The sequence below is a fragment of the Mizuhopecten yessoensis genome, unplaced genomic scaffold (genome assembly GCF_002113885.1).
Source record: "Mizuhopecten yessoensis strain PY_sf001 unplaced genomic scaffold, ASM211388v2 scaffold401, whole genome shotgun sequence".
NCBI lineage: Eukaryota > Metazoa > Mollusca > Bivalvia > Pectinida > Pectinidae > Mizuhopecten > Mizuhopecten yessoensis.
In genome coordinates, this window is record NW_018403528.1 from 859,741 (window position 1) to 873,183 (window position 13,443).

The following is a 13,443-nucleotide window of genomic DNA, read 5'->3' on the forward strand; positions in this document are numbered from 1 at the left end:
GCGTATTAATACAACACGACCGGAACTACAATATCTAATATAAATAAACATGACGGCTGCTGAAATATCGCTGGGCATTGTGAGATTTGACAATGTCATTGTAAATTTATGTGCAAAATAAAAAATAAAATAAAAAACACTTTTATTACAACGAAAACAAGACCAAGGTCTGCAATATCGTACAAAATGCACATCGGTTGAAATCACCAATGCCGGCAATGGAAACAATTTTAACGCTCATGGAATTTATCAGAAATATCGTCTGTTACACGGCACTGATCAACAGGGGTTCGTTACAAATGTCTGAAATACGCATATTCTATAGACCTACTGACACATATGTTACAGACCTAATGATATGAGTCACAGCACACATAAACATTTCAGACATTTGTAACGAACCTGTGCTCCGTCGCAAGATCACTCACTTTAAACGTTATCAGTTTCACGCGTCTCGCATCCACGGTTCCTCAGTTTCTGTCGACATGTCAAATAACGAGGATGTTATAGAATCTACCGCCTGTTGTCAGGTTCCTATACAATCAACACATACATTCACGCCTGGATTCTTCACAAAATTAGCAAAGAGAAAAGTTCGAATTAACCTCCAAAAATAACTCCCTCGTGGAGGGCAAGGTCGGTTTTGCGGTGTTCACTGTATTTGTCAATGCGCGAAATTTGTTCCGGGGGAAAATCGAAACAATTTCTATTGATCACCCTCTAGACATATCATACGCAATTGTATTTATAATGAATTGTGTAATAGCATTGAAGTGTTTGTTACTTTGTTTGCCAATCAGCACGCGACAAACACGCTGTTCAAACTATTGAACGAAATTTTGTGGACTGTCGATAAGGCGGGCATTTTGAATTTTAGATATAAATTATAAGTTAAAAAAGAACATAAGAGGCAGAGAAAACGTAAATATAAGAATTGAACTGTTTTTGTATGGTATTTATGATCTGTTTGAATGACACAGCTTTGCAAGCAAACAAATCATAATGCGCTAGCGCGCATTATGTTGTTTGCTTGCAAAGCTGTGTTATTCAAATAGATCATAAATACCAAACAAAAACAGTTCAATGCTTAATTATATGAAATGCTGATAACATGTGTTATTAGTTACCTTACAGGTTCGCTTAAGAATGTGCAATCTGTTACTTGATCAAGTATATATAGATGTTCATTACCTAGCATGTCAAATACTCATTTCTATTTATATATACCATCAGTTGTAAGTTCTAAAGGGATGAAATGACCACATGATTTACAAATGTAATACATATTTACTTTATTTGGCTATCCGCATATAGATTCTCCTTATTTCGTATTTTTAGTGAGTATTTCATTGCCAGTTTCTTAATTCGAACGACAAAATGCAAGAACATTTTAAAATGTTGCATACTCTTTTGGCTGTGGATAAATGATTTGTAAAAAAAAAATGTTCTTTATGGTAAAACATGTAAAAAGGAGATGTCTAAATGTCATAAACAAATAACTAGTTGAAGGTTCTCCGCAAAAATAAGCGTATCATGCACCACGTGGAACAAGCGTCAAGGGTATGACGTATTTAATATGTCATTAAACTGATAAAAAGTAATTCAAGTTACGAAATATGAGGGATGAAAAATAAAAATCACATTAACAAACATGATAAGGGAACAAGTACATATATTATTCTTATTTTTCTAACAATCTTGTGGCCTTATAGATAACTGAAACGTATAGTACCACAGGTACATGTAAACAAATGAAGAAAAGAAAAATATGTTGTAAGGGACGTGTTTCGAAAGATAAATTGATATTCCATGAAATGGTAAGTATTTTTTTCAATTTGATAGCATTTGTTAGGTTTTCACAATTTCGTTTTATCAATATATTGATACTTATATTGCCTTACCAAAACGTTTAAACTGTACAATTCAGTTTCGAACTCTCTCGGATATTTCTATATTTTGAGCTGTTGAGAGGTTAGAGTCTCCATAAAGCAATACGTAAGTAGAGAGTTGGTAAGAAAGGCGACCAAGGCATTTACGTCCGGGAGTTTCATACTTGTGACAATGTTTTAGGAAATGTTCGTTTATTTCGAAGGCAGCAAGGCAAGAACAGATAGGACTCTCGACAATATTTATGCAACTTTTTTTCCGGTAATTAAACAAAAAGTTTAAATTTCCTGTCTTTTAGTCTTGTTCTTGATATGACATGAATGTACGTGTAAATTTGTTTAGATATGTTGACAGAGAAAAAAATACGGTGACGCCGATGTAATGCGATGGTTATATGAGAATCGTATATACATATTGAATTTTTATCCGGTGATTTTCACACATCATTAACCAGGCTTACGAATGTAGGTTCTCGCACGTCAATCTAGACAGGTACAGTGTACATGTTTAGGTAATTTGTATTCAATGACTGTAGTTTGCCTCTAATCACCTCGGCATAACGCGCCTGAAGTTGTTAACTGGACATGTTAAATACTGGGAACTGCTTTGATATTCGTGGGAGATACTAGAATTATTTACGTTGATTGCTTAATCCCTTTTATCCACGAATATTTGTGTTGCATGAAATGAACTTATTATAGAGGCAAGCTACATTGTAAACGGTGAAATAAGTCCTATAAGAACATTTCTGGAAAAAAATAAATCAAAAACATATTTTTTTTTATACGAATGCATGTCCCTAGAAGATTGTGATATATTGAAAAGCTACTTTATTTCCTCCCAACGAGCATAACTGATTTAACAGTAAGAAGAATCATTTTACCGGATTTGTTATTTTTTTGAAGATTGCTTTTTTTAGAATTCAGTTGCAATGTTTGTTTTGTATACCACATTTGTGTATATCGTGTGATTGAATTTATTGAAACTATATCTTACAAACTTGTTATTTTCCATGAATAGATGTCCAGTTTGTCTGATAGACCAAAACTATCTAATCACACACAATTGGGCTGGTTACAAAACGCAGGTAATCGAGTCTGATCGGTAATTTTGATTTTGTATATATTATATACACAGGTAATACAACTTAATACTATTATGCTTTCAAAAGAACACACATTGTCCTTTAAACCATGTTGAAAATAGCTCAATTACCCATTCCTGTCTTCTTTTCAAATTATAATTTTGAACTAAAATTACCATTGAAATGCCAACTGTCCGATGTAATTACCGTTGTAATTATGCACTAATGATGACAAAAATAAGCCCTGCACAATTTTAAAAAACCCTGTAGATATCCATATCCAACATAACACACTGTTTATATGTCTGTGTAAATTTAACTTGAGTAACAATAAAGAAAAATCAGTTTTTGCATTTGATTTTTAGATTAATCTTTCACTTGTTTGTGTGTCACCATGCTTCCTGTTAATGTGGTGCTGTATGTCGGGTCGACTTTGTCACAACGCCAATACACGAATTAACAATAAATATCACGGGCTCAAAAACACAAATTGACATAATATACAGCACAGGGTTAACACACGAGTACAAAATATACCACAACGTCAATACACAGGGAAAGGGCTGCGAAATTAAGTGATTAGAGATATAGAAAAGTTTAAATGGGAAAAGTAGAAAAGGAAAATACATTTAAAACGACAATGCTAAAAGATCAAAATAATGAAGTCAATACCATAGTGCAGAGCCAAGATGCAAGGAGTGACAAAATGGATGTAGTTTCCTTGTTTGTCAAGTTCATGAGTGGATGAGTGGAGTTTGTCTTAAGATTAATCAGAGACGTATAATGTATTATACGTCTCTGGACAAATTAAATGAGGTGACTCTGTAGCAGTGGCGGACCCAGAGGTGTTGCCCTAGTTGCCCGGGCAACGTCAAAAAATAATTTCCTAAATATTTCCTCCATTTCATATTGGTTTTAATTTCCTTCTAATATCAACCATCCCTTGAACTATAATTTTCTATGGCTTCCCCTTGCCAGCAATTTGAATATCTATATATGCCTAAGGGTGCAGTTGCCCAAACAAGGAGTCCACTACTTATACTCTAAACAATAGGGGGTTAATCCTCTATTGTCTATATATTAGTAGGGTCTCCAGTCAGGTCACAGTGGTCAAGGCTCACCGAACGACTCTACCAAATCTTATGAACAATAATGTCACGGTGTGATCACCCTGTCAGTTGGGAGAGGCCTATACCATTTTGGAATTAGGTATATAGGTAAAGTGTTATGTCGAAGGTAGAGTCCATTTCATGATAGATAAACCTATATTTTCACCTGTGGTTTCATGTACACATAATCACCAGGAGTGATTTTTAATACCAATTACAAAATATAAATTTCATAGACAATGAAGCACCCTCGAGCTCCTTAGCATCACTTTATCAGGTGAATAATAACTTATGTTAGCATAAAAGCCTGGCGTGTACATCCTTTTCATTAGGTGTTGCCCTTGTACATATGTATGCGTACAAATTCACAATAAAAGACAAACAGTTAAATCATAATTCATTTTTATGACAAAATAAATCAATATTTAATTGCCAAAATGCTCGCATAAACTACATGAAGGGCATGACACACGCATCAACATTTTAACCAAAAACCTTAATTTTTTACCATTTATTTTACAAAATTTGTTAGCACTCGCTCCGCACGGCCATCATAAAATACAAATACTCTACGTTATAAAATATAACCTGGAAACTCAGAAAACTATTCTACGCCTCACTCGATCTGTTTGACAATGGAAATAATGTCCGATAAATTATTGCTATCTACGCTCGGCATTGCTTGAAATAATTTAGTATTACATCTTCAGGAAAAAATATCGGCTCGCTCCGCTCGGCTGGGAATTCATAATTGTCACAATCTCAGAAATAATGAAGTTCTATTTATTGTTTGGTGCCAGAAAGTAGTATACATGTACAACCGACATGACAATTCTAATTTATTAGTTCTAGATAAGTGCAAAAAATTGTCTTTTTCTGAGTTTAAAATGTTGGGCAACACCCAAAATTAATTCCTGGGTCCCCCTGCAGTGTAGCAAGACCAACGTAATGAATTATATCAGGACATTGACCCAATTATCATCGCATGACCTTTGACCCAAACATGGGTCAACATATTCAACGTAATATCAAGAACCTAAACATTAGTGAAGTACACTAAAACCCAGTAAAAGACATGCAATTATGTCAATGCAAATATAAATTAAAACAGCTTATATTTACAATGTAGTAGGTTCATTGAGTTCTACTTGAGAAGTTTTGAAGATTTAAGCAAACACTTTAGCAGTGCGTATTGTCACATACAAATTTCATTTTATATCTGAAGAGCCTAGTTTTGGTGTAATGAAACATTTAAGACACAGGTTCAAAATTAAATTTTATCTGAAGTTCAATGCTAGCTCAAATCGCTTTTATTATATACCATATAATTGTAATGGCCTGCGTGAACATACTTTGGTGAGCATGTCTTTTTGTGTTGATTATTGCGTGGAAATTAATTTGCCTTAAACCCACTCTTCTGTCTTAGCTTATGCTTCAGTAACTGTTGATTGACACGTACATTTGCGCCATATGTGTGACGCACATTAGCGCAAAAACACATATCACGAAACCATGTGCTCTCTATAAAAGCGTCCATATAGTACATTGTATATATGCACTATAGGGGAGGCAAGTATCATGATACAGACCCTGTGGAGCTATACACTTATAAGACAGGAAAATATCATGATAAAGTCTCATGTACACATTGTACAAATATTATTACATATAACACACGGTACAAATTTTACGACAGTTCATACCGTCCTTATACAACATTTCTCATCCAAGTGTTGCCTCAGAGTGGTCTAGAGGAGTAGGCTTTCAAATATTTATCACCCTGCTCCCCTTTTTGGCATATCACCTCAGTCCCCAGGGGAGCTAGATCTACGCTTTTAACCAAATGATTCCAAGGTCCCAATGTTCACCATTGTAGGGTTAAACTGTTGATCTCTCAGCTGTTTCCAAGACACGGTGGATAGATTGAACACCAACGCAAATATTGGAGGTTTTAAAGTGAAAAGGGGCGGGGTGAGGGCACCAACTTCATTTACACATAGACTATGCAGTCTATAAAGCGTTCTTCATCAATAAAATAATGCATTTTAGTCAGATAGTCGGTACATTTGTAGACCGTTGATCTGAGTAGTAATCAATACTGGTAGCGATAATTACAGGGATTAGTAGCGGTAGTCGGGAGGGATTAACTGTAATTGGTCTACCTGATATAGAATTAAATAAGAAAGAGTTACCTACCATCTTACTCAATTTTGGAATTAGCCAAAATATATGATATTGTAAAGCTTTTCTTTCCCATTTTAAACATAATTTATATGCAATTGTTCAGAACGCGCTTTAATATCTCCCTTTAAAATGACCGAGAGTTAGAATATTGTTGTAGTATTATATTTTATGTTATAAAAACTGCACACCTGCTTAGAAAGATTTTTTTTTATATAAAAATTGTACGACTTCCTAGCGTTGATGTTGTTGTTTCAAACACGGAAGTGACCAACTGTACACTGATGTGTAATCAAAGCTCCCCCAACCCCCGATTGGCCTTTTATCTCAGTTTTTGGCGTGTAGATTGTTACGTGATCAAATGTTACACTTTCACCTACATGAGCAATTTCATCTCTGCTCTGATAGGAGACTGCTACTGCGGCAGTTGTATTCTGATATTGGAGGTATCTTATGTGAAGGGTTACCTCTGATTGGATACTCCATGCTAAATGTGGTCGTTTTCTAATTGAAAGTGTGTATGGTGAGAGGGTGACATTGTGGGAGAGAGAGTGGGAGAGAGAGGGTTCGGGAATGAGTGGGAGTTGGGTGGAGTGAGTTGGAGAGAGGGTGAGTGGGAGAGAGGGTGTGGGAGAGAGGGTGTGGGTGGGAATGGGGTGGGTGAGAGAGATGATGTGTGTGTGAGAGAGAGAGGGTGTGAGAGAGGGAGAGAGAGTGTGAGTGAATGGGAGAGTTGGAGAGAAGGTGTGGGAGTGAGTGGGTTAGTGAATGGGAGTGGTAGAGAGAGTGTATGGGATAGTGTGTGGGAGTGGGGGTGAGTGAGTGAGAGGGTGTTGGAGTGAGTGGGAGAGAGGGTGTGAGTGGGAGAGAGGGTGTGGGAGTGATTGGGTTGGTGAGTGGGAATGGTAGAGAGAGAGTGGTAGAGAGAGTGTATGGGATAGTGTGTGGGAGTGGGTGAGTGGTTGGGGAGAGAGAGGGTGGGAGTGGGTGAGTGAGTGAGTGGGAGAGAGAGGGTGTGGGAGAGAGAGTGAGTGGGAGACGGTGTGGCAGTGAGTGATACCGTTTATAATAATAATATAATAAATGAAGACCGACCCGACATTAGATAGCTTTTTTTTGTTTAAAATGTGTTTGCTTTAGATTGTAGTCGGCGGAGAGAAATTTAAGGACCGGAATAAACAGGATGTTTTTAAATGGAACGCCGGTTTAATATAGGGAATATGCCGGAAACACAAATTAAAGCCGGATTAGACAGGGATCCGTATTAGACAGGGGTCAATTTAGACAGGTTATACTGTAGTTGACAAAATACATTTTGTATGTTGCTATATTGTCAAGTAAAAAGCTTGACTGGATTGACGTTTCTATTCTTGGCAAGTCGCTCGAGTCTTGTAATAGGTATAAAAACTGGTAAATACCAGGGTAGAAAAACAGAAATAGAGTTTTGTGTTTTTGTGTGTGTCTGAAATGATATAGAAAATGAAGTCCTTTTTGTTTTAAAATGTCCATTTTTGCCGATTTACGCAGGTCCTTTAGCAATCCTTACAATATCCGACACATTAGTATGCACAAATTGATTAAGTTGTTTTCAACAGAAAACAAAAATAAAAAGGAAATAGCTAATTTGGCAAAGTATCTAAGAATTGCCAATAGAAAACGACAAAATGTATTGAAGAGTTAGTCAGTAATATACACTAATTGATCAATCAATAAGGTCAGTGAAACATGATAGGCTTTCATACCTGTGATCTCAGTGGCCCGTAATAGACTCAGGACACTTAAGAGAGTTGTTTGTAGTTAAGTTTATGATTTTTACGTCAAGATTGCATTAATACAACACCTGAACTTTCTTTATAAATTAATATACTACTCGAAAGAAATATTATTTTTATTTTCTGATCAGTTTATAAATTTCTAAAAGCATAATATGATAATAATGATTAAATCCGCTGAGGTATAGAAAAGAAATAGAAAATATTAGAGACGTATATACTTTATACATGTATGTCTCTCAGTATACCGAAGTATCATTCGAATTCGACATCGATAACGTAAGAAAACAATGAACGTGAGGAATATAAGTAGATACTATTTTTCGATAATCTAAGAAAACAATGAATTTTTGGTTAACTTGACGCATTCAGTCAAAATATGTTAAAAAATAGATCTGGAATGATTACCCCGCACCAGATAAGCAGTTGTGTGGGGAGTCCTGGAAAGGATTGGAAATCATTTATTGTATATAATCTTTTGTATGTAGATTGTTTTAAAGTAGAGTATATATGTTATGTTGTATTCCATGACGGGAACAAGCTGGTGTCTATCGGATTAATCGACGTGTCCAGTACACAAACCAACAGTCCCACCGTTGACACGTGCCTCTGGAATTGATGTGATATTTTGTATGGTATTCAAATTGAATCTTGAAGACATCGGAATGTAGGTCCCGTTCGTTAGACCACGGAATTAGATTGCTATATATAAGTCCGTGATTAGACTTTATCCAATCAATATGACGTGGATGACGAATTTCATTTTGGATTAAAATGCCTCCTTCAACGAGCTTAGAAGCAAACATGTTTATATAAGAGAATCTAATATTGTGAAAACCTCAGTCTATGAAAGAAAATAATAATTTTCTTTATCGTCTCTCACTGATATTGAAGACAACAGGAAATGTCATATCGAGTTAATGTCGGGAGTGAAGGTTTACTGTATTGTTAATCATAGTCAAAGGATTCTAAGCATTCATTTTACTATGTTACCATTGTAAATAAACGATAAACATTGAAGAAACCTAAAACTCAATTGTACTAAAGACAGTCCCGGGTCATACCTGTACATGAACATACAGGTATGTAACCAATTGAAGCGGTTTTCCGGTTGTTTTTTAGGATCTTGTCATCATTTCAAATCGATCTCCGAACCAAGTTCGTTACTGTTGATTATACTTTGACGAAAACACATTTTGCCGATAAACATTTGTTCACATTAATTCGGGATAAGTAGGTCGCAAATTTAATTGTGTCGTAACATTTCATTCACAGTTGTTTTAAAGAAGGTTTTTATCTGTGACTGATGTCTTTCGTTAAAACAAATCATCGTGCAAATAATATTACAGCGAAAATAAGACAATAACAATAAATAAAACTAAATATAATACACGTTAGATGTAAAAGAGCAAAATATTACCTATATTTATATTGAAACTTCAGCTGATGAACTCGGACCAAACAATTAGTGATACAAGAGGTAAATGATAATTTTAAATTTCAGCACTTGTTGATTGTCTTTAGCTTCCGTAATAGTTTAAATTTCGTTGTATGAAATATATCGTAGTACAAAAATGCTTTGTGTGATTACAATGAAAAGAAGGATCAATGTATATCATTGTCAAAATAATGACTTTTATATTAATAATTGTATTCGTCGTATGTCAACACCACCTGGTCTAATGTTTTTATGACCATGATTCAAAACCACAGTTTGTCTGTTAGTATGATGTTTACCGATCGTTACAAATGGATAAATCGATATAAGACTATATGTAATGGATGGAAGACAAAATCATTTGATTATCCCAGGCGAACACTAAGCACTGCCGTTTTAAAACCAGCCATTTCAGATCGTTTAAGCGAAATCATACCAAAATACAAAAATAATAAAAAAAACAAAAATTAATCGTTACAAAATTATTTACTCTTCCTTTTTCATCTATTTACACATAATACATTTTTGTACTACGAATCTTTTTCATATACAACAATTTGTTTTTGTAATGTTACATTCACTTAACATTTACCAAGTGCTATTAGTGCAACAAGTATTTTGCATGCATATGATTGATGTGAAGGTAGACCATTCTTCATTTAAAGTAGACAACCAATTCCCAAAACAGATATTCTTAGGAATATTTTTCCTCAAACGAAAATTTGATAGCAAAATGTTTGTAATTTTTTTTCCAAGTATGTATCACCTGTTGTTTTCACGCGGTGGTTGGATTCAGAAGATTATCTCTTGACTATTTTAGAAGAAATATGAAATCGATGAATATTTAAGATAGGAATATTATAATAGTAAAACTGGTTCATGATACATGGATAAGTCATGTAGAAAAAGTGGAGAACTAAAGTTTAAATTAACAGAAATAACACCTAGACAATGATGATTTTTTATTTATTTTTTATTTGCAACAATCATATGCATTATTTCAGATAAAATTTGAATGGTTCATTTTTTTAAATTGTTGTATCTTTTTCTGAAAGAATACATGATACAATGCTTACATTTATAGGTGATGAACAATAGCTTGTAGGATATCAACAAAATTTATGATAATGACGAACATTACCGATTGCTTTTGGAATAACAGACGTATTCGAACTAACAGTATTGTCACATTATATTCTATGTGTTTTCTTTGCTTTATTTTTATCCTATCAAGACAAACGTAAGAAGGAAAACTCTTTTCAAAGCATTATTTTTCTTCAATATTTTTCCGTTGTGTTTTTTACAAAATGTGACAAATTATTTACTAAACAAATATATCTTAATAAAATCAATTTTAATATAATGTTAAGTATGATTTTATACAAGTTAAAGACGAAAATATGTAGAGAAGAATTGTGTTCAGTATGGAATATTCTCATTATTTTCGTTTAAGGTGCTTTATTTTGTCAATAGTAATTAAAAAATCTTTTTCGCACAGTGAGTAAATAAAGATAAGATATTTTGCGTAATGCTTTCCTCACAACATTTTTGCTTCTGTGATTTTTGCGCCCAACGATATGACACAATGAGTATACAAAGATGGCAGCTCGTCCTTATTTATTCTGGCACAGGTAAAATCCCTCTACAGTGTCAGAACATCTATGAATTCATCATTTCCACAAATTCTGAAAAAGAAACATCGATAACTGTGTCAGATAAAAACGGCTTCACAACATACTTCAGTAAACTGGTATAGATAATGAATGTGGGCACTGTTGTGGTTTAACATCATAGCTATTTGGATGATGGTCTAGTTTTAATTGCAAGACCATCATTGATTGCATTGTCTAATTAGTAGCCTATTTCCAGAACTGATATATTTGTGTATGTTCCCTTCTTTTCTGTACGCAATTTCTTCTTTCTTAAATAAGATAACTGCAATGCCTTTCTCCTTTTTGCATTTTGCTATTCTTACTGAAAGACGGTCATTTGTAAGAGTTTATTGCACTTATTTCTAGATATTTTATAAACTTTATTACGGTCCAAAGGAGTTGTTTACTGAGAAATCTGTAGAAGACTTTTTATCACTGGTTTGTTCGACTATACTTATCGACGTCACAATAATTATAAATTGAAAAAAGCACTGATGACATAATAATGATTAAATATTTATGGTATATCACTGTAACACAGATCATACGATTTATTCGTAAGGTACATATAGTATACATACATATTATAAATTGTCATAATCAACAAACCTGCGAAATAAACATTAACTGTTGTAATCAATCATTTTAATCCACTTACTTATGTAGTTAACCGTCTTTATTCACTAGCTTTTGAAGATTTACCGTCTAAATTGACTTACTTTTGTAGTTTACCGTCACAATCTTCATTGTAATAAACTTGGTTAATAACCATATCAATCTATTCACGTTTCGAGTTAACGACCTTACTCAGCTAAACATTGTAATCTTGTTCCACTAACTTTTCGAGTCAATTGCCTAACTCCGGTAACCTATATAGTAAACAGTCTCAATCCACTAACCTTTCGAGTGAGCTGCCTTACACTACTTTCATATGTACATCTTGTAGTTAAAAGGTTAAATCCACTAACTTTTCGAGTTAACCGTCTTACTCTGCTAACCGATGTAGTTAACAGTATGAATTCACTAACTTTTCGAGTTAACCTCTTACTCTGCTTACCTATGTAGTTAACAGTACGAATCCACTAACTTTTCGAGTTAACAATCTTACTCTGCTTACCTATGTAGTAAACAGTATGAATCCACTAATTTTTCGAGTTAACCGTCTTACTCTGCCAACCGATGCAGTTAACAGTATGAATTCACTAACTTTTCGAGTTTAACCGTCTTACTCTGCTTACCTATGTAGTTAACAGTATGAATTCACTAACTTTTCGAGTTAACCATCTTACTCTGCTTACCGATGTAGTTAACAGTACGAATCCACTAACTTTTCGAGTTAACCATCTTACTCTGCTAACCGATATAGTTAACAGTACGAATCCACTAACGTTTCTAGTTAACCATCTTACTCTGCTTACCTATGTAGTTAACAGTATGAATCCACTAACTTTTCGAGTTAACAATCTTACTCTGCTTACCTATGCAGTAAACAGTATGAATCCACTAACTTTTCGAGTTAACCATCTTACTCTGCTTACCTATGTAGTTAACAGTATGAATCCACTAACCTTTCGAGTTAACCATCTTACTCTGCTAACTGATGTAGTTAACAGTCTTAATCCACTTACTTTTCGAGTTGAACGTCCTTCTCTGGTAACCTTTTTAAGTTAATAGTCTTAATCCACGATCTTTTCGAGTAAACCTCCTTACTGCACTAAGCTATGTAGTAAACAGTCTCAATTTACTAACTTTCGAATCAACCTCCTTACTCGGCTAATCTATGTAGTTAACAGTCTCAATTCACTTGTTTTACGAGTTACATTTTGGCTACCGCCTTACTCCGCTAAACTACATTTTTATGTTGTTAACAGTCTCAATCCACTAACTTTTGTAGTTGATATTCCCGTCGTCGTTTTTGTCAGCACTGTGTATCAGTTCCTCGACCTCATCAAACGTCAAGGCCTCCCCCAGAGTGGTCAGCGCCTCTCGAACCTGGTTGACCGTTAGGAAACCCTTCATATCCTTGTCAAACACCCGGAACGCCTCCAAAAGCTGTTTCTTTGAGTAGGCGTCAATCCCGTCTTTCATCATCAATGTTATAAACTCTGGTAGATCTATACAACCGTTACCTTTACATGTAGAGGTAAAACAGACAAACATGTTTCAGTGTGTCAACCAACAAGGACTAAATACACCACAGTGTCAACAATTACGGACAAATTATACAAACATATACCAGGGTGTCAACCAACAAGGACTAAATACACCACAGTGTCAACAATTACGGACAAGCTATACAAACATGTACCAGGGTGTCAAC

At 34.6% G+C, this 13,443-nt stretch overlaps 1 protein-coding gene across 1 annotated transcript in view; it reads right to left on the minus strand.

Moving 5' to 3' along the window:
* Positions 1-10,426: 10,426 nt before the first annotated feature.
* LOC110447615 overlaps positions 10,427-13,443 on the minus strand; it is a 31,039-nt gene continuing 28,022 nt past the window's right edge. Inside the window, exons 11-12 of the mRNA XM_021493419.1 lie at positions 13,010-13,252; positions 10,427-11,156 (exon numbers count right to left, since the gene is read on the minus strand). Coding sequence (XP_021349094.1) covers positions 11,131-11,156; positions 13,010-13,252 — 269 coding nt within the window. The 3' untranslated portion in view covers positions 10,427-11,130. The remainder of the gene's footprint in view (positions 11,157-13,009; positions 13,253-13,443) is intronic.